The sequence below is a fragment of the Vidua chalybeata genome, chromosome 5 (assembly GCF_026979565.1).
Source record: "Vidua chalybeata isolate OUT-0048 chromosome 5, bVidCha1 merged haplotype, whole genome shotgun sequence".
Classification (NCBI taxonomy): domain Eukaryota; kingdom Metazoa; phylum Chordata; class Aves; order Passeriformes; family Viduidae; genus Vidua; species Vidua chalybeata.
In genome coordinates this window covers 31,444,495-31,469,397 of record NC_071534.1, presented here as the reverse complement: position 1 = coordinate 31,469,397, position 24,903 = coordinate 31,444,495, and the positions used below count along the sequence as shown (strand labels likewise).

Sequence of the window (24,903 nt, the reverse complement as noted above, 5' to 3'; positions counted from 1 at the left end):
CTTGCACTTCTCTCCACACTGCCACTGCCCTGCCACTCCACCTCTAGAAATACATATTTTTATGGATGAACCTGGGTATTTTGGAAAGAGTGGATGATGGAAAGATGACAGCAAGCAGGAGTTGGGAACCCTTTAGATCTGTCCCACTTCCCAGCTCCTGCTGTGACCCAAAGCCACCCCACCACTGGCCTGTGGGAGAGGGAAAGCAACAGAAGCTCCTGTAGGGCTTTGGAAGGGACCTTAAAGACTGCCCAGTTCCCACACCCCTTATGTGGGCAGGGACACCTTCCACTAAACCAGGTGTTGGAATATTCTTTTTAGCTCTGTCACTTTATATTTATTATGAAAACAGTGCCAAGGCTGCGGCTACATATCAAATGTAAATAGTGCATTTGTATGCTATACCAGTTAATGGAGAGGGTGTCTGTATGATGGATTAGTAAAATTCCACAGCATGTTTTAGATATCAAACACAGTCTCTTTATCAAAGAGATCAGGCACATCAAGTGTATTATAAATTTGCTCTCAGCATAAAAAGCAGATTAAAAATTAGTTTTTAGTCTCAGCATGTTTTTGATTCAAGCACATTAACCATCTTATTTCCCCTGTATGTTTTCAAAAGAATGACTTGTTTATAACAGGTTTAGGCAACCTGGTGTTGGAAAGGGAATATGACCTTTTCTTTTATTAAATATCAAGATCTAGACTTCCCCTGTTGGAAGTACAAGCACTAGATTTATTTATGTCAGAGGAGTGGAACAGAAAACTCAGAGCACACAGAGAAAAATCCAGCAGTTTCTTTGAGCAGTAATAACCATCTAACCAGGGCAGCACCAGCTACTCCTCCCAGCACTGGTGACTTTTTCCTAGCCCAGGTCATATGCTTGGAGTCACACACTGGAACTGAATTCTGATCACCAGCACAAGGCAAGAGGTTCAGGACAGCTTCCCAGGAGGAAAAGGCCACACTGCTACCAAATCATTGCCCAGGCCCTGCTGCCCCCTCACCCCTGCTCTCCACAAGCCATATCCTGGGTTTATCTGCTCAATAGCAATTCATTCTACAATGAATGCATGTTCTATGTGCAGTGTTACAGCAATCTAAAATTCTGCAAAGCAAGAATGAAATTCTCAGGTCTCCCAGTTGATTCTTGGAAGCCAATTAAGGAATCAAGCAAGGTGCTGATGGGCACTTGCAAATGAAAGAACCAAGTATTCTTTACTTAAGTTGTCCAGATCAGCACACACAACTAAGATTTGCTGGGGAATCAACTGATCTTGGTAGCTCATTGGCACCAAAGATTGCATTTTTCTCTGTAAAAATGTCACGAGCTAATTCTTGGTACAGAAGGGATTGGTCTCAGGGCAGTTTGTACAGCTCTGTACCCCAGCAGCTGTGCAGTGTTACCATTTTCAAAAGCCTTATCAGCATTGCTATCTAAGGATCTTCCCTGGGCTGCATGATCCAGAGGTACACACAACAAATTCTCCTCTGTAAATATCAGCAGTCGCACCCGGTGAGCTCTGGTTTCCCCTTAACACACAGATGGAGGATCAGACCAGAGATTAAATGTCAGAGTTACCCATGGCAGGAAATTTATTCCATTTACATGGAAGTGAAAAAAATACTTAAGTTTTTTTTTCTAGTTATATTTCTAGTTTTATGCAACATGACATAAATTTAAGGTTGAGAGAGGAGATGGAAGTTTTGGAAGGAGTTCTGATTTAAATCCCCCGTGATCGTTAATAAATCGTGTCTACCTTGATGCACCAAGAGGAAACTGCTGGGAGGCTGGGAATGGAGGGTGGACAAATTCACCTAGGAGAGCCTGAGGAATTTGAGATGACTCAGCTGTCAGAGGTGCTGGGAAGCTGAATTCACTGCTCCCACCCATAGTGGCCTCTTCCACCAGCTGCAGAGCTCAGCCAGCAGCCCACCTCTTACTGCAGACAAAGTGCAGATGTGTGACTCCCTCTCACAACATGCTGGACAGGGATTGGCATCCCTGCTGGCCAGAGCTGGTGTCAGGGCTTCAATTGGAGCTGGACATAGTTTGGCACTGGCTTAGCAAGGAAATAAGGGCATCCTTCTACAGCTGTGCAGGAGAACCCCCTGTTCCTGCACAGTCTCACACCAGCATATTGTGCTGAGTGCCTTTTCCATATTCAAGCAAATGAGCACTGAAACATGTATAAAACACTTGGTAAGTTCACATTTCATTTTTGCTACCTATTAATTTGGCATCCAATTCATATCCTCTTGTCTGACAGCACTGTCCACCTCTCTAAAGCAGGCTTTGAACTTCAAGTGTGTCTCAGCCCTCCCACTCTGGTGGGTCTTTCTCCTCTCTAGTTTCCCAAATGACTTCCCGAAGCAGGAAAATGAGGAGGATGCAACAACTTTCAAAGTCACCTTCAGGGGCAAAGAATGCAGGGCCCAGAATAAACACACATTTAATTTCTTTGCAGCAGTGAGGGGAGGCTCAGAGAATACAGAAGGCAGGACCTGGAACAAGAGCTGCAGCCCTAGAATTACTCCAGCTGTGGACACACATTTACAGTTGCTCAGGCTATGTATGTGAAACCTTGCATGAACAACATATTTGCTATACAGTGTTAACATAGCAAGTGTCAAACACCAGTGAACGCCCAGAAGCAGTAGCAAACAGAGCTGGGAATCCAAAAACCACACCATGGTCTGCTAGGAAAAAAAAAAAAAAAAAAAAAAAACCACCCAAAAAAAAAACCCAAACCAAAACAACAACAACCAAAAAAAACCCAAAAAAACAAAAACAAAAAAAAAAAACAAAGAAAAAACCAAAAAAAAAAAAAACCAAAACAAAACACAAAACAAAATAAAATCCAAAAAAAACCCAAAACAAAACAAAAAAAAAGGCATCTCAAGCTCTTGGCCTTGCTCTTCATGCTTCTTTGGTTCTGTATTTGGAATACAAGCAATACAGAACTCGCACTATAGCCTTCGTATCTCCATTCACAATATCTGTGGATACACAAACCAGAGACAACAAAACCAGATGGGAAGTATTAGCAATCCCTGGAACTGGCTGAGTCTGCACTTGTCAAAGACAGTCTCCCACATTTCCCCAATTATAATGTGAACTTGGACAATGGAATTGGAAGAAGAAGTGAAATAGGAACTACAGAGGTAGAAACTAATAATTTGTTAAATTAACATGAAGAAAAGGGACTTCTGCTGCACTCTGTTGCTGGAAGACAAATAAAGGTAATTAATGCAGAGTAAGAAATTTACTAGCAAAGAGCAGAGTAGATAATTTAATAGGGCTTTATATCTTAAGGTTTTTATGATTATTCTATGTCAGGAATCATTATTTTTTGTTGTACACTTTTTTTGTTGACACTTTCCATCATGTTTTGCTGCCTTTTGAAGCTCTGGTTTTTTGTTGTTTTGTTTTGTTTTGTTTTTGTTTTAATTTATTTTTCAGCTTCTTTCTTCTTCGCTCGATAAACTGCTCTTTTATTTTAAAATTGCAGTGGAAGAGGGTAATGGATTCAGAGGGGTTTCTGTTCTTATGGTGCTGTAAATCACTGGGAGAAAGACTAACAAAGAAACACTAGTAAAATGAAATCCTTGAAGAGTCTAAATAGTGTCACTCTAGCAAAGACTCTTAAATAATATTAAATTCACTCACTAGCTGAGGATTTTCCCAGTGAAGGTAAAGGACTTGAGGATGTTGGCACCAGTATTTCTTATACTGATCAGCTCTATGTTTGAGGCAGTGCAGAGCAGCCAGAGGCGAGGAAGGAAAGCACAGATTTATTTTTTTTTCATAGAAAAGGTGGATCTCAGCCTGGAGATCTGAGCCCATTCCCACTACTCTGTTAATGTTAACATAAATAAAAGCACTTTAGCTTTCCAGGCTCCTAGCTCTGAGCAGCACAGCAAAAAGACCACAGTTCGTGAATGCCCAGCATGCAAAGTGCTGACATCACCGAAGCAGTAGTGGGAAAAGAGAACAAAAGGAAAAACAAAAGAAGGCCTAAATCCTCTCTTTCCCTCTCCATGATACCATGTGTTATGTCCCCAACACATGCACCCACTCTCAAATAACTAAGAGGGAGCTAGAACTGGAATAATACTTTTTATTTTTAATAAAGATTTGACTTCCTTTTTCAGCCACAAGCTTGTAGAGGAATGCAAGGATTATGTGCCCTGCAAGAGGTCAGACTGCAACCACAGCACCACCCATTAATTAACAACATCCCTTCTCCCATCAAGAGCTGTCACCAGATTTTTCTGTCGAGAATTTTAATTGGAAAACTGGACTCATCCAAATGGAGCTTGTTTGTTTTTGTGGTGGAGAAAGAAAGAGGAGCATGCATGCATTCACTTGAATGAAGGAGATCCAAATTCAGCTCCCAAGTCTGAACCAAGCATAACAGCAACTAAAAACCTGTGACTTTCATATTCAGGAGACTAACCCACAACTCTTCTGAGTTTGAATAGAGTGATTAATGTTTCTGATTTTCCAGAGAAATTCTTCAAGGTATCTTCCCACCGAAACAAGCTTGCTTTTAATGCACTGAAAGTTTTTATGAGACAAGAAAATAGCTTTACCTCCAGCTTGGCTGCTGTAATTTCCCTAGGAGCTGTCACTGGTTTAAATTTTAACAAATACTGAATTACTAAACAGTTTAAGTTTAGTGTAAAGTTACTAAACTTATAACAATCCAACTTTTTTAGTATAGAAAGAATGATTTTTCAAAAAGAAGGTCTTATACCTCTACAGTTCATTCTGCATGAGGAGCTGTAGGGCAGCCATATAATGAAATGTGCCCCAGTGTCATTTCCAGAACCTGCTTCCTGCAATTACCCAAACTTTTGCTAAGCTGGGATATTAGCAATTCTATTCCAGGTAAGTTTGCATGTCATGACTCACCTTCAGAGTTCACAGGAAAATTCAGAAGGCCTCCATCTGCTAGCAACACCAGTGCCAGGTTAACATTGTGGAGCTGTTAGAGAGATATTAGTATAGCTGACAATATTTTCTAACCAACAGAAGGTTTTAAAAAGTATTTCTCTAGTAGCTGAAGATGATTCAAAGGAATATTCATAAATATGTACTTATATTCCTCTCCTTAGTTTTGATTAAGTGCTCTTCAGAATTTTTACCAATTATCATATAAAATTAGATGTAAAATCCATTTCCAGCAAAACATATCCCATGAGGTAGGCAGAAGAATCCATTTATAGACCTTGCATGTGAAAGACTTGTGTTAATGAGAAAAACAGGCTAGATTCCTAACTGGATCTAATGGATGCATGGAGTTTATTTCTGGGTATTTTTAAACAATGCCCATATGCTTACCACACTTGGAACAAATGAGAAGGGGAAAGTTTTCTATATTTCCTTCAGAATTGCAAAGATCAGGTATGCTTGTTAGCTAGAAGGTTCTTCTGTACTTCTAAAATATCTATTCACATTAATAGTAGTGATGATATCCTTAATAACACTCATCAGAAATTAAGCCCACATCTATGAATGAAGACTGAGGGTTTTTTTCTCATTTTTCCTCACTGCTTTTTATCTCCCTTCCCCACATAAAAGCAGCACCACACACATAAGCAGTAGTTGTAATTGATTTTTTTAAAGTAATATCCCCTTCTAACAGCTTAAGGGTAGTTGTTTACTTGGCTGGTAATTAGCAAATTCCCTTCCTCTAAAGGAGTAACAAGACCTGAATGAACTTCAGATTGTCTCTTCCTGCCTTCCCTGAGCTACTGGGCAATTTATCCTTTTGGAGGCTGCTGTTCCCTGTTATGTTATGACAAGAAGCACAGGAGTCCCTCCTGCGTAAGCCAAGCAAAACCCCTGTGCTCTGAAGTGAAGCAACAGATTTATGTTTCACCTGGTTCTCTGGTTTACAGGTAACTGAGTCTGCTTGTTTGGATTCAGGTTTGTTTCCTTCCTCTGATGGTCAGCAGACAGGAGAGCTTAAGAACATGCAGTTCTACTCAATTTGCTGATCGGAATGAATAAATCAAATGTTTCCTTCGTTGCCAGCACAGGCTAAAAGGGCACATTTCCCTCTCTAATGCATAGGGGATTTTCAAGGAATGGCAACGTGCACATTTCAAAAAGCATCTTCAGACAGAAATACTAATAATTACCCAAGAAAGGGAAGCCTAGAAAATAAGATGCTTTTTCCAACTGTGCTTCCTGACTCAAAAGAGCTGGACAGTTTTCTAGAACTTATCACTGGACAGCAGCCAGGACATCTGAGGTGTTTCAGCTCTTGGCCTGTTTTGGCAAAAGAACCAAAATCACACAGTTTTGACAAGCACACGAGCCCTCTATCATCATCTTCTTCATCTCCTGACTGCACAGATATCACCCCTAGTTTCAGCCTGAACTATTTTGTGATCGTATTCTTTGTCTCAGAAAACACACACCTTTCTACACTCATGAGCACCCAGAGCTGCACTTCTTTACAGTTACTTGTAAGCGCCTTTTTTGGCAATAAACACCCCAAAAAACCCTGCAGCAAACCTGCCCACATGCAGTGTTATCTTTTTGCACCTCAAAATTTATCACCTCCTAAATTTCTGTCATGAAATGGTTTTGGTTAGAAGGAACTGTAAGGTGGATGCACCACACTGATCCAAATAGTGCGTGTAGTTGGCACTATTCCAACAACAAATGAGATCTTTTAAATCCCAGCAGAGGCTATGTCTTTATACTTTACTGCACCAATTAATGACTAAAATGACAGGGAGTTAGAAAGCACAGGGTAATTGAAAGACACACTTTGTGTACAAATGACAGCTGAACTATGGTTGATCGATATTTTTAGTTGTCATCCCACTTTTCATTTTGTAATGAGCATCAGAGGAGAAATAAATAGGAAATACCACTTTGGCAAAGTATTTAACAGCAAGTCCAGTCCTTGGGAGCAACTTAGCTAAAATGAAATGACTACATTTTATAAATGTAGTACATTTTATGTAAAGAATTGTACTGAAGCAGTACCCAACCCCATTCTATTCTTCTCTGATGCAAGTGACAGGCAGGGTAAGAACTAGGAAGTCTGAGCTTTGATTTGTACCAGAATTTTAGGGCTTTCTCATTTCCAGAAAGATATCTGTGAGGCTAGAATAGGGCTGAACCAAAAATAAAATGGTTGCTTATGAAATTTTAAATAAGAAAATATTCCATTTATTCCTCTGAATAAAGCTAACAGAAATGTTAAAAATTTCTGTCCAACTCAATGTGAACAGACCAAACAATTTTGAAACCTGAGTGGAAGAGAAAGGGAAGAAAAACAACTCTAAGGAAATGCTTTGATTATGTCTGATTAGACCATTCAAAATATATTTTCCCTGTTCTTAGATTAAAAAAAAAAAAAATATTTTTTTCCTAATACTTGTAACAGTTACCAACTGACAGCGATGAAATTTTCACATTTGAACCTAGGTGTGAAACAATTGTGCTTTTAAACTTTCTGATTAAAAGCTCCATGGGAATATTTATTTGTTAATATAGGACTTCTGAGAACTTTTGTTACAAATAAATATTGCCCAGGGGCATTAACTCTGCCAAGGCTGGGAAAAAGATTAAAGCTTCATCTGCACGGGGAAGCCGTAATGCAAACCATGCCAGAGAAGAAATTTTCTTCTCTGGCAGCTCTCAAGCAAAAAAGATCTGACACATTTCACTTCCAGAGATTTGAGCACAAACCAGGAAAAATAGCTACAGTTTCAAGATTTTCAGAGCTACTCAGAGACCCAAATGAATAAAAGCCTACCCACACCAGAGACAATCTGAAAATACCTCAAATATCTCAAAATATATCAACATTCCAGACCTGTGGAGGAGGCAGCCCAGCACACACTTCCTTCTGGCTGTGACAGTTTTTACTTTTAAAGCAAGATGAAATCTGCCTGGTAGATGTGGAAAAAGGTGCCAAGCAGGTCTGGCTGAGTATGTTAAAGCCCCCAGCCTCGGGGGAGGAAAGGATGTAAACTCTCAAGAGCTACCCAAACACAGAAAGGGCCTTCAAAATGTTCTGGCCATGTCTTGATTAAGGTATATTTTTAGGGCAGCATAAAGAAACTCACAAGGATCCAGTTCTGCTATGGAAGACATGTCACCTCTTCAAATCCTGTTTGCAGGACAGACTGGTAGAAGAGAACACACCCATTCCCCAGCACACAGAGCCCTGAATTTCATCAGAAGGCTGCAGAAGCATGGCCATGCCAAACAAGTGCACGTAACATGTGTTTGCCTCCCATGAGATGCTAATTTTGAAGAGGACACCGACCTGTTCTGAGGTATTTTGACAGCATTGAGCGCCTGTCTTGGCGCCAAACTGCCCCAAACCCCTCTCCTGCAAACACTGTGGGCATGGGACTTCACACACAGCAGCAGCAGTGGAAGCAAGAGGCAGAACACACAGTTTGATGGCTGAAGCTCTAAATAATTACAGAACAACTTACCATCTCCATGGTGCTGGCCGGAGTCAGGAAGAAATTCCTTAAATTCAGAAAGTAACCCTCTAGTTGTCCAATTAGGAGAAGTAAGATAACTCCATCTGAAAACTAGATAAGAATTACCTGAAAATTATTTGGCTTTAGTAAACTATTCCAGTAAATGCCATTCTAGCAATAAAAGAATTTAAATGTTACTCAAGTAAGCAGACAGTCTAATGACTCAGCTCCCTCAACCTCTTCCACAGTGAACTTCATATTTAGTTAGATAAGGCTCCCAAATTCATATTTGTGAAAATACAACCTTGTAAAAGGACAGCTATTTAAACATACTATTCCAAATAGGAAAACACTTCAGATGAGCATAACTATAAACAATAGAAAATTGTGCCTAGTTATGTATGACAAAACACTTGAAAACCTTCTTTTCTTACAGTTGCCCACTGGAAAAATCCAGAAGAGCACCCTGTTCAACAGAACCAGGGTGCTCAGCCTAAGTTCTCTTGCAATTTTATACTCTAAAGAAGCTCTACATTCAGAGGATGAGACTTTGAAATGTGATGAAAATAGGGCCTTCATACCATAAAGCAAATGCAGCATCAACAATCACTAAATACAGCAAACAACTTGGCTTTCATTTTAATCTTCAGGACACCTTTATTTCCATCCTGACAAAGAAAGCACCCTTAGGACTTGGGCAGACTCTGAAAATTACTCCCTGTAGCATTACAAGGGCAGCATTCAATACAAAGGCTGGTTTTTTGCATTAATTATTAGCTTCAGAAACTTCAGAGACCAAAGCTTAAACCTGGAAATCATTATGTTGCCAAATTTCAAATTACTGTAATAAAAAGGAGAATTCCTAATGGTGAGAAGAAATACCCCAATGGCTGACAAAACATGGGTAACATGCAGCTTGGAGTACACTACCTGAGATTCGATGTCTTTCACATTTAATCCTAATTTTCCAATATGCTGGTCAACAAATTGCAAAAGTGCCTAAAGAAAAAAAGAAAGAGAAGAAAGGGGGAAAGAAAAAAATAACTTTTTCAGTATTTAAGCTCAGCCTAACAGATTTTGATGTCTACTAAAAAAGTAAATTACCTTTTTTACAGCATCTAGTTTATCTGGAGCACAGCTAAATAATTCAAAGGCATCATCTTCTGTATCAAAACAACATTAATTGGTTTCATTTTTAATAACTGAGAGATCAGAGCTTTAATGTAGCTACAGAAGGAGAAAGGTATTTGCAACTTACAATCCAAGGAGGAAAAGAGTAACAGGGAGGCAGAGAAAGATGATCCTTCTATATTTATCAGAGAACAGGATGACAGGCTTCCCTTCAGCCTGACCACATCAGAGAAAATTATTTACTTCATCCAGCTCTGTAATTTTCACCTGCAGAGGTTCTCAGTTTGTGCTGCCACCAGTCTGAACACGCTATGTTTCACATCACCACAGTTTATCACTTTCCACTTAGGTTTTTTTAACCCTGAACCTCTGGGATAAAATGCAGGGAGCAGAAGTGCTGTATGTTTTACTGTTCTCCTCAAACAGAAATGTCAGTTACACCAAATTTGGAGAAAAAACCCCAGCCTCCTTCCTTCAAAAAACCACAAGCAAGATATGGAGAAGCTGCCCTTCCTCTGAAAACTCAGAGACCTCCAAACTAGCCAGTTCTGCCACCCTGTTTAAAGTGGACAAGGAGCTGGTGCCAGCAGAACTGTGCTCAAGAACTAGCAGGAGTCTAAAACTTCCAAGGAAATGAGATCCATTCTAGCAATAAAGAGAAAATAAATGAGTCCCACCCTCTCCTCCCTTTTCTACCCAGATGCAGCAAAGGCAGGATCCATCTCCTCACCCAGCCACAACCCAGCCCTGGTTCAAGCATGAGCAAAATATTTGAAACAACCCAAGAAACGACAGGCACTCTGGCAGCTCAGTTAAATGGAGAACCAGCTTCTACAGCACAGGAAAGCAAAGGCAGCTTTGCTTAAGGGAAATTCCTCCCAAAAGACAGTGACAGGGAAGGCTCATTTGTGAAAGGGATTCCTCGGGTTTCTCTGTTCTGCCTGTTTGAGGGTTGCTGCGGGAGCAGTGTCAGGTAATAGGTGAATCCATCAAACAAATCATAGAGAGCCCTCTTCTGGAGCCACACTTTGGGATTTCTCTCTTTGCTAAGAAAGCTGTGTCAAAAATAGAGAGAGAGTATCTTGAAGAGTGAATTGCAGATTTCTCTTCCCAGCAGAATCAGCCCACTACAAGAAACACCTAATTATGGGTTGGGGTTTTTTCATCCTTTTTTTTTTCTAATGTTATTTTCTCTTTTTTTTTAGTTTGGGGCAGAGGGTGAGAGTTGGAGTTTTTTTCACAATCTCAGCCCACACTATAGAGCACTCAGTGGAATTAGTGATAAATAGATATTAAATTATATAGTTTGCACCTCTGCAAAGGATGGAAATGCCAAAATAAAGGACACAGCAGAGAATTCAAACTGTTGCCTTGGTTCTCTGTGTGCTCCTTTGCAGCAGGGAAGAGCAGCTCACACTGAACCCAGACCTTCTGCAGGCTTTGCACACGGGGACATTTTTCACCTCAAGTGTTTCCCAGCCCTCAAAAGCCCTAAGGGTAAAAGCTCTGGGGATTTTGTTTGACTGAGCTGCCATCCACAACCCAGTACCACTGGATTTCAAAATCTCATTTGCAAACTGTGGGAAGGAGAGTACAAAAACCGGTAGCAAAGAGAAGCACAGTTCTGAAGCCTTTATAAATAGTTCCAACAGTGAACATGGTCCGTGCACAAATCCAAGCTGGCATTTTGCCCCCTGCCAGGTTTCTTTTTTGGGTCATCAACCCACCTTCATGCCCTGTTTCCCCTCCCATCTGTTGCCTGTAGCCCACAGGCAAAGTGACCACCCATTTTCCAAGCTGTATTCTGTTGGTCTGATCAGGCATTAACAGAAGACTTTTGGAGAAAAACATCAGGAAAAAAATCCATTAATCTCTATTAACTTTAGTGGGAGAGTACTGATTTTACTATGGGGTAAAAATGGATGAGGACATGGTGTATAAAAGCACATAATGAAACACTGAACTTGGCAATGCCAGCACTTACTTGACTGTGCTTCTATATTCTCTCTGGAAGTGCAATAAGAAGCAAGAATTAGAAAAATGATTCAGCAGAGCTGATCTTATTCATAAGCTTTGCTTATCTGCTATCCTGTAAAGCAGGAGATAGAATTCAAAGTGGCATTACCTTTATGTCAGAGTGACTTTCCAACAGACATTTTTAAGTAGATTGTATATCTGTGTAGGGTCTTGGAAGCATATGAGATTTTAACTGGCCCACACACCAATGACCATTTCTTTTACAAGCACAATCCTCAATATTCTCTTCCAATAAGCTGCTCATGATATTAGAGCTTGAAGATGTTTTGGCATATAAAAAATGATAGTAGGAAAATCTGTTTCTAGTTCTTAGAATGGTGTGCATATTTTTTTGGTATATAAATTGTATCCAATTAAACTCCTTTAATGACAGTACCTCACACACTCAGCAAGCTAAAACATTCCTTTCACAGTAAAATAAGAAAAGAACTGCCTCCTTTCTCTTTATTTTAAAACAAAACAGCAGCAAATTTAAAGTAGATTTAAACCTTTGTGGCTTTAGAAAATTTCCAGTTTAGTCTGGCACAGGTAAATTTACAGTACTGGAATTTTGTTACTATATTTGCTATGAAATTTCATGGCAATAAGAAATGCTAAGCTTAAGAAATAATCATGCATATTGTTTTATATATAGAATAAATAAAGGTATTGCACCATAAAGCCAAAGAGGAAGAGGGGAATACAGAAAAAAAAAAAAAGGGAAGAAATCAGAGAAACAACTCACATGCATATGCATGCCTGGACTTACACCTTTTTCATCATCACGATCCCAGCTACTTTTTGTAAGGGGCACACACCCACAACGTTTCTTTTCTGATTGACAGTGTAAAAACCAGATATATCCCCTCTTACTTGTTTTCTGTGATATATTCCACCGCATTTGATGTCTTTAATCCTTTGGAGGTGGTCTGTTGAAAGGACAATAAACAATGTTGGGTTTGTCACACAAACAAAATATTCCATAAACAAGCTTTCATGACCTGTTTGCTACCTTAAATAATTATCACAGGGCATTTATTCAATAACTCCAGTACAATTAGTACAGGTACTTTGAGAGATTTCTGCTTCCTTCTGCTCTCTTCAGTCTCCAAGAGGAAATCTCTTACTTCTCCATCAGAGGAAGTCCTTGGTGTTTGCTGCTCTTCCCTTTCAGGCAGTGAAAACATTCTGTGTTTACATACACTGCTGGTGCTAATTTTTGCAATTTTATCCCAAATTTTAGGATATTCAATATTCTCCTACAGTCTCAGAATTGACTTTAAGAAACAAAATAGAGGAAGAAAGCATGTAGATATCTGCTTGTAGAGAAAAATACCAAAATGTGACCCCAATGGAAAGGGAGTAAAAACTCCCATGACCTAAAAAAAGAAATATTCAGCATTAAAAACCTTCATGATTTATGAATACAATCTTCTATTTTAAAATATTTAGAGACAGTAACAGCAGAATTTCTTCATTTTCTTCTTTACAGAGATCAATATCTGCTTTCAGTTTGGACCACTCCCTTGTTTGGCTGAGGAAGATAAACAGCATAGTGCTTTTCCCCTGTTAAAGACACGTATGCAAACTGAATGCTCAATCTAACCCAACAAACTCAGAAACTGAAAGGTGTGGTTCACAGGAAATATGAGTATCTCTTTCACAGCTGCACACACATTGCTCCTAATTCTAAGCAAATTAGCCTTGTGAAAGGACTCTAGGATCTACTGTAACAAATGCTGAAACTACAAATACCTCGATGGTGATTGTCTCCACTTGAACATTACGAGGCAGAGCCAGGGTGGGTTCAAAGTGCTTTGCTATTGCAACCAGAAGATGCAGTGTGCTCAGTAAATCCTTTGCCAAGATAGCTGTTGAGTGTAAAGGAAGAAAACAATGCGCAGTGTGCAAAAAATGTGAACTTCCCTCCAACATCATGAATTCTCCCTGTGCAGAGAACCCCAAAATCATGGAGGGCCATAACACAGGTGGGACACCAGATTGGGATTTGTATAATATCAAAATTTAGCAATAGCACAGCTTAAAAGTGAGACATACAGGGATGCTGAGGGCTCTTAAGTGATCTACAAGCCACACACTTAGAGGAGGCAGGCCCAGATATTTCTGTCTCACTTTTGATTCAACTAGTAGTTGAAAACAGGTTTTAATTTAATTACTGTTCTGGCAGCACACTGCCTCACAGCAGCCTTATAGCACAGAAAGCCTGTGATGGAAAATTTTCTTCAATTTCACTTCTGCACCTACATTCCACACTCCATTTCAGCTGACTTTCTTCCAGTTGCAAACACTTGGCCACAACTTCCAGAATCACAGAGAGTTTCTGTCGCTGTTTTTTTTCTGTCAGTGCAATCTTCTCAACATCCAGCTTGAGAGATCCTAAGTTTTCTTTTACAGAGGGTTCATAGGAATAAGGATGTATTTTAACATCATTGTAGGGAAAAAAAAACCAATTAGAAACATAAAATGACAGCAAAGCACACAAAGTCCTGTTTTAAATGTTCAATATCATTTTAGAGCTCTGCAAAAGGGAGAGGACTCAAGTCACTCCTTGTAGCATCATCCCTCAGCCCCTAGCTCTTTCTATTTCTTCTACAGAAATCCAAAGAGTGAATCTTTCCTGTAGATAATGTACAAAGTTGATATCAACTCATATATAGAAGAAATCTGAGCTCATTGTTCAGGCAAGTAAACTATGAAAATCAGCCAGTCCTGCTCATGCTGCTGCTCTCAGCCTAGGTGGAAAGGAGATAGATTTAAAAGACGTCTCCAAAGAGAGTGAAAAGGGAAAGAAAAATTTAGTAGGGACAGGAGAGATGGAGAAATAGATAACAGGCTGCTCCAGGAGGTCACATCTTTATACAAGCACCACATAGTGCCAAAATCCTCTTAGATTTTTACCAGTTCCAAAGCAGAACAGTTCTTTGGATGTAGAGCTTTTAATTTTTTTTTCTTTTTTTTTTTCTTTCTTTTTTTTTTAAAGGCAGGAAAACATATGCAGTATTCAGCACAGACAGTGCTGATTCCATCCAATGTTTCTGGTAGCACCACGAGCCACCTTTGTGCTCCTGGTTTATGAAACTCTCCTTCATTTCAGAAGCACTGAATTTCACACTTCATAAACCTTTTCATTATGTCAATTGCAGGTATTAAGAATTTCTTCGAAGTAAAATAATCATGTGAAACAATAGTGGGAATTTGTTCAGAATTGTGATTATCACAGCTGGCCCCCAGTGTAGTGGGAAGTGATGACAGGTCCCTGCGACCATGATTCCTGAGGTTTATTCTCCGATTGGAAAGTTCCTCCATGAGATGTCTGCAATAACTAAATTCAAAGGAGCAGCTCACCCAGTAGATGATGAAGTACAAGCCCATCATACAGGTCTTCCTCCAGACTTTTAACTACTATATGTTCCTCTCTCAGAGTTCTGTTGATCCACTCAGTCAAGAACTGCAGGGGGAAACAAAGCAATTATAATCCTGTTGTTCACACAGCACAGCACTCAGGGCTATATTCTGTTTCGCCTCTCTCTTCAGCCCCGTATCTCAGATCTTGATTTGCTTTCAATATCCACTTTGTGTTTTTTGGTTATTTTTTAAAGGGTTAGTTTTCCCTAATTTTCAAGTGAGACAGACATCTTGCTACTTATATTCCAAGGAATTATGTTATACAGCTGGGAAAAGAGACCCTCTTCCCACTTCCACCAGGGAAAAGCCTGCACAGTACAGTTCCCATCCCCTGCCTTCATCCCACATCACAGAATTCACACAAATTCAACTGCCAGGCAGAAGTTTGTAAGAAAAAAGGCTTGGTTCATTCTGTGTGTAGTTTCTTGTACTCATCCACACTACTAGCACTCCTCCCTCTCATCTCCTGGTTTTGTTTTGTTTTTCTTTCTGCAATATTGTACCACTCAATCCCCAAATACCTCCTTGGAACTTTCTTACGTGGCAGTCCTCCTACTGGCCTTCTAATATCCTTCCTGCCTTTGCAAAGGGGAAGCTGCTCAGGAAGCCAAGGTCTGGCTACAGAAGGAGAGGAACCACATTTGCTCCTAGATGGGAGAACAAAGCAGTTCCTCAGTGCTTCTCCAAGCATGTGTTTTATCCACATGTGTTGAGGGAAAGGGAAGACGACCTGGTGAAGCAGAACAGAAAAGCAGTGGCTCCAGCTGGCTGCCAACATGAACATCCCTCTTGTAAGAGGGAAGAGTATTGCTTTTATTGCTGTGATTGTTAGGAGTGAGTGTCTGGAGTGGCTCCTTCTCACTTGCTGTAAACAGAGGAGAAAATTCGTACCAGATTCCTGTAAGCTCGCCAACATTAACAAAAATGTAAGAAGGGTTTGAAAAGAAAAGTCTCTGAGAAGCTTTAAACTGCACAAGAAATAAAAAAGCCTGAACTGGGAAGCTGTCAAACTGTAAAATGCATCCTCAGCTAAGAAGTAAAAAGAGAAGAAAGCTGTGCTCTTCAGCTGATGCTTGGTGACACTTTGGATGTGTGAGGGGTGCAGAGCAGAACTCCAAACACAAGAGTCCAGCCAGAGGGAAGTCAGAAAAGCAGCAAGCACTACTGAGCACATGGCATCCCTCCTGTGCTCTCCCAGCTCAACACAGCCACATCCACAGCCTGCAGCTCACACAGTTCTGCTTTCTGCCCAGTTGTGGGGGGCCCACTCAGCTGCAGAGCAGAGCCTCATGTCTAAAAATGAGCAAACAGGGAAAGTAGAAAAGGAATACTTTGAGAAGTTTGCTGCTGGCTTCTGAATGTAACCAGCTCCTATTTTACATGCAGATGGAAATTTATAGCAACTACAGGGAGCCATTTCGTATTTCTCAGTTGTCCAAAGCCACCTCAAGATGAAAATGCAGTGAAAGTCTCCCCAGTGAGTTTCTTTGCTTGCCTTGTTCTTCCCTTGAAGATTCCTCCCTGTCCCTGTCTCCATCCCAAATGTTTCTCTAGAGAAGCCATCAAATCTTTAGATTAAGGCAATCAAGGGACACTGATGGGAACGCAGAGGACTTTGTCTCCCTCAGGACACAATTTCCATCTCCTCATCACCCAAGGAAAAGACATTAGACAGTGATTAACATAATTTCAGGAATCTCTAACAGGAAATGGATTAAGCACGGAAGCCCACAGAAATTTTCACAACCGAGGAAAACGCTTCAGTTTTGGCAATCTCAAAATAACAAATCCAGTCTTTCTGTAGACAACATAATTGCATTTTGCAGCACTACTTTTCAGACTTTCCCTTTTCTACAGCAACATCATGAAAACCTGACACAAAATCAAATCTTTTTGATCAAATGTGTATGAATACCTAATATAGAAACACACCTACCTACATGTTTATAAATGCTACAAAATACAAACAACAGCACATATCTTAAGCTGCTTTTCATAATGTTTATGACAATTTTAGCACCTCTATAATGCAAGGAGTGCTGGTCTCATGAGACACATGCAACTTTTCTTCCAGGAAGTTTCATTACGTGAACTGTGCCATTAGAGAAATTGAAACACTGATTGAACACACTGGGGAGACTTTCAAAATTAGATGGAAATAAAGTACTTGCCTGTGGAACATGACTCATCCTTCACAGTTACCTCAAGAAGGTAATGTACCATACAACAGTACAAAGCTTTCATCCTGAATTCTTGGTGACTTGCACACTCTTCTTCCCATCCCCCTCTGCTCTCTGCTAACCTTGCCAGCTGAGCCAGCTGCTGGTGAAGGCTGTTGCCAATCAGTAGAGCAATCATAAAAGCTACCATAGGATCAGTGCAGCAAACCTGTACCATATCTCTCCTTAGTCACAGCAAATGCTGACATGGGTCTCCTTGTGATCCCAGCCTGGGGTTTTGGCTGGATTCTTGTAGCTGTTTTGTTACCATCACAGTGAAAGAGCAACTGGGTGCTTCTTATGTGGCTCGCCCACACAGCCCAGGTTAGGAGAGGGGTCACATCAGAAGTCACTCAGGTTTATATCTGCACTCCACACCCAGCAGTGCTCATTACATTGGAATCTTGATCCTGGATGGCCCCAGCCTCCCTGATGCTGTGCTGGAACAAAAGCTTGTTTGGCTTCACTTGTCTGGAGCCCAAACACCAAAAGAAGAACTTATTCCCATCAGTAGAGAGTGGGGGACTGGGGTCAGAGAGCTGGGCAATTTATAGGGCTGAAAGAAGTTAAAGAACCAGGTTCCTTGTTTCCTTTAGCACAGCTCAAGGTGAGGGTTAAACTATGCAATAAAAAGTGGTACCAGTTTCAATTCTTCCAGTTTGGGGTTGTTGCTTGAGATTGGTTTTATGAGTTTCCTCTTCTCGCCTGTGGTAGGAAGCAAACAAGATCCATCACAGTTATCAGATATGACTAAGGCAAGTGTGCAGCTAATTCTGCTATCAGTTTGATATTCCCAATATGGCTAATTGCCCGATGTAGAAAGATTTATTTTTCATTTTAACTAATTCCTTATGAGCAAGAAACTGGTGTAGCGGACTACTAAGTCTGCTGTTGGAAATGATGCTTCAGTGTACTTCAAATGAGTAAGATCTAGATGGACAATTTTAGAAAGAGGAAAACACACTTTGTCAGGTCCATATGTGTGAAACTTAAATTTCAGTTAAAGAACCAGCTGGACTTTGTGTTGCTTCTTCATGATCTGCCCCCAAAGAGTCTGAAGCCAAATTGGACACACTCATTTCTGATACAGCCATGGGATCACTGCTGAAAAATATAGAATTCATTTGTACAGCTCATTTTATGTTTGATCCTTTAGGTGGTTCTTTGGCCTTTTTTCTGTCCTGGTTCATAAAGCACATACCTTTAGCAATGACATCCTCAGTTAGGGATCGATTAAGTGTAGAAGGCTGTGTAAATGCATTTAAAAAGTCTGGATCCATTGTCTTTAATCACTCCTGGTAAGCTGGTAAAAAGCATTGGGGGGAAGGGAACATGAGTAAAGGCATGTAACGATCAAAATTAGTGCTAAGAAAACAAAAACCTGAAGGGGTTTGTTTATCAGCTATTATTTCATCACTAGCTGCTTTTAAAAAATCTGAAAATATATTTAAATGTGTACAAATAAAAAAAAGTTTAAAACAATTTTAATTTTTTTGTGTTAATCATCAAAATGTAGGGAAAAATGACCTGATGATCTGAACTAAAACTTGCTTTAATTACATTTAATTTTATTTTCCCTGCATTAGATAAATAAAACCCTATTTCAACTGAAGTGAAAAAGAAGGTTTCAGTCCCTAGGTATTAATGTATATGTGCCAGAAAATATAAAAATTACCAATACTTAAAGAGCATTAAATCAAGAACCCAGTAGTTAAATTACTGAGACAAGTTATTAAATATAAGCAGCTTCCTTTATTGGTCCAGCTGGTACAGATGTGGGGAGATAAGGACAGCTATTGGCATCTGAATAGTCTCTTTAACAAGTTTTAGTATGGAGTCATAGAGTCAGTTAGATTGCAAAAAACCTCTGAGATCATTGAGTCCCAACTGCTCACCCACCACTAATGTTCCCAAGTGTCACACCTGCATTGTTTTTGTATCTCTCCAGGGATGGTAACTCCAACACTTCCCTGGGCAGCCCCTTCCAATGCCTGAGCACCCATTCCATGACAAAATTCCTCCTGATGTCCAACCTGACCCTCCACTGGCACAGCTTGAGGCTATTTCCTCTTGTCCTGTCCCTGTTCCCTGGGAGCAGAGCCCAATCCCCCCCAGTGGTATCCTCCTGCCAGGGAGTTGTGCAGAGCCACAAGGTCCCCCATGAGCCTCTTTTTCTCCAGGCTGAGCCCCCCTCCAGCCCCTTCCCCAGCTCCAGTCCCTCCATGTCTTTCTTGTCCTGAGGTTCCCAGAAGTGCCCCAGGATCTGAGGTGTGGCCCCAGCAGTGCCAGCACAGGGGACAGTCACTGCCCTGGCCCTGCTGCCACAGCCCAGGTGCCATTGGCCTCCTGCCCCCCTAGACACACCTGGCTCCTGTCCAGCCACTGTCCCCAGCACCCCCAGGGCCTTTCCCAGCTTTCCAGCCCCTCTGCCCAGCCTGGAGTTGCAGGGGGTTGGTGTGACCCAAGGCAGGACTGGGCCCTTGGCTGTGTTGACCCTCAGAGCACTGGCCTGGGCCCATGGATCCAGCCTGTCCAGATCCCTCTGCAGAGCCTTCCTGCCCTCCAGCAGATCCATACTCCCACCCCGCTGGGTGCTGTCCATGAACTGACTGGGTGTGCCCTTGATCCCCTTGTCCAGATCATCAATAAAGACATGAAACAGGACTGGCCCCAGTGCTGAGCCCTGAGTCCTTGGGACTGTTCACCATCTGGATTTGACTCCATTCCCCACCGCTCCCTGGGCCCAGTGTTCCAGACATGCAAGAAGCAAAATGGTTCTTCATAAACGAAATGCACATTGATTTAAGTGCCAGAAATCAGAATTACAAACTGCAACTGTACTGTGGCCTGCAGAGGTGGAAGAAATTATAGGAGGATGAGGGCTCCAGACACTTAGAGCAGACTATGGTTCTAGCATGAGTAAGAGAACTCATCCTTCCCAACAATCCCATCTCTGGAAGTCAGAGCAGAACAGATGTGATGACCATGAAGACTTTTACTGCTGGGCCACTGTAGAAGAGGGGATACTGACTGGTTTTGTGGGATTTTTTTTTTTTTTTTTTTTTTTTTTTTTTTTTTTTGGTTTGGTTTTTTTTTTCTTTTTAACAGAAAATTAAATGCTCCATATTAGAGGTTCCCTCAGGAGGGTTCTCCCACTCTTTACCCAGGGTGCCCACATTGGGAGCCCTAAGGCTTCCTGTGAAATGAGTGGGAATGGCACTTTTCAAAAACAATCCAGAGCATTTAAATGAGCAGCTAATCCTAGTTTTAGGAATGGAGTTCCCTCCAATTCTGATACCAGAGACAGCCCTGGCTGGTGCTGCAGGTGAGATGCTCCCAACACCCAGAAAGGCACCTGCTGAAAATGCTGTGGGCACAGAAGATCTCCAAAGTGACATTTCTCTGCTTGATAGCTTTATACCCCAAACAGCACAGTGCTGCTCTGAAGGCTTTCACATATTTCTTACTGGCTCCAGTCAGTGTGCTATGAGCATGTATTTTAACACAGATTTTGCCAAAGCTGAGAGAATACTGGTAGAAAATAGCAATTGAATGCTTTTGCACATCAATCTGGTAAAACAATTTGGTACAAAATTGCCAGCAAGGCACTAGGAGAAAGGTCACAAGAGAATTCATTTCATTATGGCGGTGGCAAAACTGAATGCTATCTGTAAAAAGGTGAGAAATTGACTGATGTAGTGCCTGAGGAACAACTGAACTGTGTGAGATAAGACTGCCCAGATGAAATTAACTGAGAGAAGTTAATTAACAGGGAGCAACCCAAAGGATGACTTACTTTTAAATTAGGTTTCTGACAGCTGTGATGCCTTGGGGAAGTCCAGCTTATAACAGAAATTGTCTATGTAAAACACAACTTACTCTCACTCAGCTTTGCAAGATTCAACTTGTGTATCTCTTACTTCCTTCAACTATCAAAGTGGTGTGTGCTGCCTGCCACACCCCCGGGCTCTTTTTGGTCAAGGAACCTGAACATCAGAAGCCACTCTAAAATTTGGAAACCTGTAAGAAAAGGCTTGAAATTCAGAATTTGCAATAAGGTAGCATAATACCCTCTAGAGCCTCAGTCCTGTATGTCAGTTAGAGTTAAAATTGCTACCCAGGGTAAGATTAACTTGCCTGGTATCCAGTCCTCCCGTTTCAGTACCTTAGGGAAAAAAAAAAAACAGAACCCCAAAATCTATAAGCAGTGCAAGGATATAGAGACACTTCCCCAAAACACTTTAACAGTCTGCAGTTCAGCCTTGCTAAAGCAAAGCTGGGGGCCTGGTCACTGGAAGCTGTCAACACAGGGGAGTTCATTTACTCCCCATGAACTCCCCACTCACCCCTTGAACATGTGTCTGTCTCTCTCACCCCTCAGCAGTGAGGAGGTGCAGTTTACATCACCTGAAGCTCCGTCTCCTGTTTCTTGCTCTGGCCCACCAGCTTCCCCTGAAGGCACCAGGCAAAGGGCAACTGATCCACATTTTTCACACCACTGTGTTAATGGCTCCATGTCAATCCTGCCCTACTAACCCCAAAGCCTCCATGTCCATCTCTTTCCAAAACTGAGAAAAGACAGCCTACAGTTACTCTTCCCTGGAAAACCAGCTGCTCATCCTCAGTGCTGTTTTCTGAGATTCTTTCAGCATGATCACAGCCTTTTGGAAGTGCTAGGAACCAGACCTGCCCAGATTTAGAAAGGTACACTGCAGCATTCACAGTGGTCTCTGCTCCTCTCCTCCTAAGTCCTGTTTGCTTTTTTCATCACTGCTGACCCTTTATTGGGAATTATCTATTAGATCTCCAAGATCTTATTCCAAGATCTCCAAGATCTTATACATCTTATTCCAAGATCTCCAAGATCTTATACATAGCAACACACTATTGAGAGCCCATAATTTATTGTATTTCAGCTCATATTTATCTGTATTGATTTCCCACAGACATTTCAGAGCCTGAGAACTACAGTTCTCCAGCATTTAATAGACTCATTGCTTATTACTCATAATTAGCATTCACGAGCTGTCCTTCATGTGGCTGTGCAGCATATTGGTCCCAGGCAACAGGCTTTCAGAGAATAACATACTGGAGAAACAACATAAAATGGAACATGCCAGGGTTGGGACACCTCCGTGGGTGAGCTCTTTAATGAGAAACAGGAAAGGTCAGAAGAGTTGGTTCTCATACACAAATTTCCATATTTGCTGCAAGCAGCCCCTGGCACCCATCAGTTAAATGTGCTGCTCAGAGCTGTGACTGACATCCTGGTTTTCCAGCCCCTATTCTCCTGCATGAGTTTTTTTATCAGTACTTGGAATACATAAGTCTCAGTAAGAGACAACTTGAATACTGACTGTACAGGCATTTCATTATGGCATCTTTAAACGAAATAGATTCTTAATTATGGGCTATTCAAAGAAAATGCCATTCTCTGAATGAAATGTTCATTCTCTGAGAATGCCATGGATGTACAGGCTTTGCTTTAAACCCAAGGGATGTTTGATTTCTTGTGTGCCACCTGCAGTGGCTGCCAAGAAAGTTCTTAGATCAGGAGCTAGGCTACCGCACAAACTTGCAATGTCACAACTACTGATAAACAACTAATTCTCAGGGTCACTTTTCCTCCATGAGTCTTCACAGAATCTGGCTCCCAGATATCCCCAAGGTACCACACAAAACACTAATGGGGTCTCTGGCTTACAAATCAGCTGTAGAATATTCACAAGGCACTTTCCAATGCTACCAAAATGTTTCACCTGTTTTATTTCCTGTTTAAAAAGACAAAAGCCCTACTCTGCCTAGCTCAAACACTTTTCCTAAGTAGATCACACAAAGCAGGAGAAAAAAAACAAGTAGGAATGTTAATACTATTATCTCCACCTTTGGGAAACTAGAATTAGAAAATAAGTAAGAAAAAAAAAAAAAAGAATGCACATTTTCCACCCAGTTTAAAACTTATTTTCACTTCCCTGTGTAGTGCCACTTTTCAGGAACCATCTTTGCTCATAAGCATCAGAAGAGATGTTATCTTAGCAAGAACAATCCACACAGACCCAGAAAATCTTCCAGTTAAGAACACTAATTATGATAAAAAGTGCCCAAAGGAGTCCCATTTTCCAAACTTACTATTCTCTCCTTCAGTAACTCTCCAGAAGCTCTTCCAAGACCTTGTCCCAGCAGTCAGGATGCAATTTCTGGGGGAGAGGGCTGAGCCCAGGCTCTCAGATCTCCCATGCAGGGCAGCACAAAGCACACAAAGCAAAGGGGAAGTCATGCCACAGTGCTCCGCTCTTAAAAACGAAACCATGGTCCCATCCGGAACTGAATTGTCTGTGTGCTGGTCCCTGCTGAAGAAACTGAGATAAACAGGAACACAAGTGCAGGAAACATGCAGCCGTGCAACTCCTGAAGCACCAGAAAATATTAAAAAGGTATGATCTTTCTTGGATGGCACTGCCCAGCGTGAGTGGGCTGCTCTGCCTCTGGGCTGACTCACAGAGCACTTTTGCTTTGTATGTAATAAAAACCTAGCCAAGAGCAGACAAGATCATGTTTCAATACATTTTTTCCGCATGCTCCTTCAAGTATTTTATAAAGCAGATCAGGACCACTCTACCTACCTGACAGGAGAAACCTAGAAAATTAATTCCTTTGTCCTTAGAGAGGAAGTTAGCCACACCAGGGCCCAAAACCCTGATGTGAGACAAGAGTTATCTCCAGCAGGCAGTGCTGCTTCTCTTCCTCCCCTTTCATATAACTGATTAAAGAGGAAGAGCTCCCTACAGAAACCACCTTCCCTGGTGTGAGTTGCATTTATTAACACACCTATTTTCCTCCAAAACCTGATGCAGTGACCAGTGCATGGAGTATCCAGACTTCTGTAGAACAGCAGTAGTCAATCCTGTATGAGTTGCAATTGATTTCATGCCTATGATGCCTGAAGATTTTTCCTTTTTATACATTTTTCATGTGATTTTAGCTTTGCAGACTGTTAATACATGGTTATATAGTTCCTAGAATTTTCGTACACTTTCTCTTAGATTTTAGAGAAATAAGCAAATTCTTTTAACATTCTTGAAATTCTGTTGAGTCTTACTCTCAAGAAGAGAGCCTCTAACAAGGAAATTTTGTTTTGCAACCAGAATCTGAGGAGACATCACAAGAAAATAGGGCAAAGAAGTCCCTGGACCAGCTCCAAGGGACTGACCCACAGTGGGTGTTCCTGTAAGTTCTCAAAGCACATCTCATGCACACAGCCCCACCACAAACACCTGGCCCCCAAATGAAAATAGCCACTGAAGAACAATTCAAGGATTCAACAGCAATAACAAGTTCTGATAATGCATTTTCCTGCTTCTCCACATGGCCCTGCTGTATTGGTGAGCCACTCTACACTCTCTGCACACCAGAGGAAAGGGAAGCTCACCATTCTTCCCACAGTTCTTCCCACAGGTTTTTCCATTGAGAAAAAAAAAAAAAGAAAACAGTGATTATTATTTGTTTATTTGAATAAATAGTACAACTGTCCAAAACCATGCATAAACGCGCCTGCTGTGAATTTTAGCAAACATAGCATTGCATTGTAACTTGCTTACAGTACACAACTCTTATCACTAAGATGGATGTTTCCAACATATGCCA

General features: G+C 41.1%; 1 protein-coding gene across 1 annotated transcript; it reads right to left on the bottom strand.

The window, feature by feature from the left end:
* Positions 1-2,878: 2,878 nt before the first annotated feature.
* PARVG (parvin gamma) lies at positions 2,879-23,563 on the bottom strand. Its single transcript, XM_053944159.1, has 13 exons — positions 23,389-23,563; positions 18,461-18,562; positions 17,900-17,964; positions 14,981-15,083; positions 13,880-14,020; positions 13,370-13,485; positions 12,488-12,543; positions 11,583-11,605; positions 9,572-9,630; positions 9,398-9,466; positions 8,477-8,578; positions 4,920-4,992; positions 2,879-3,001 (listed from the first exon to the last, which is right to left on the bottom strand). The coding sequence occupies exons 2-13, from the start codon at positions 18,537-18,539 to the stop codon at positions 2,922-2,924; spliced, it is 966 nt and encodes a 321-aa protein (XP_053800134.1). The 5' UTR covers positions 18,540-18,562; positions 23,389-23,563; the 3' UTR covers positions 2,879-2,921.
* Positions 23,564-24,903: the final 1,340 nt, after the last annotated feature.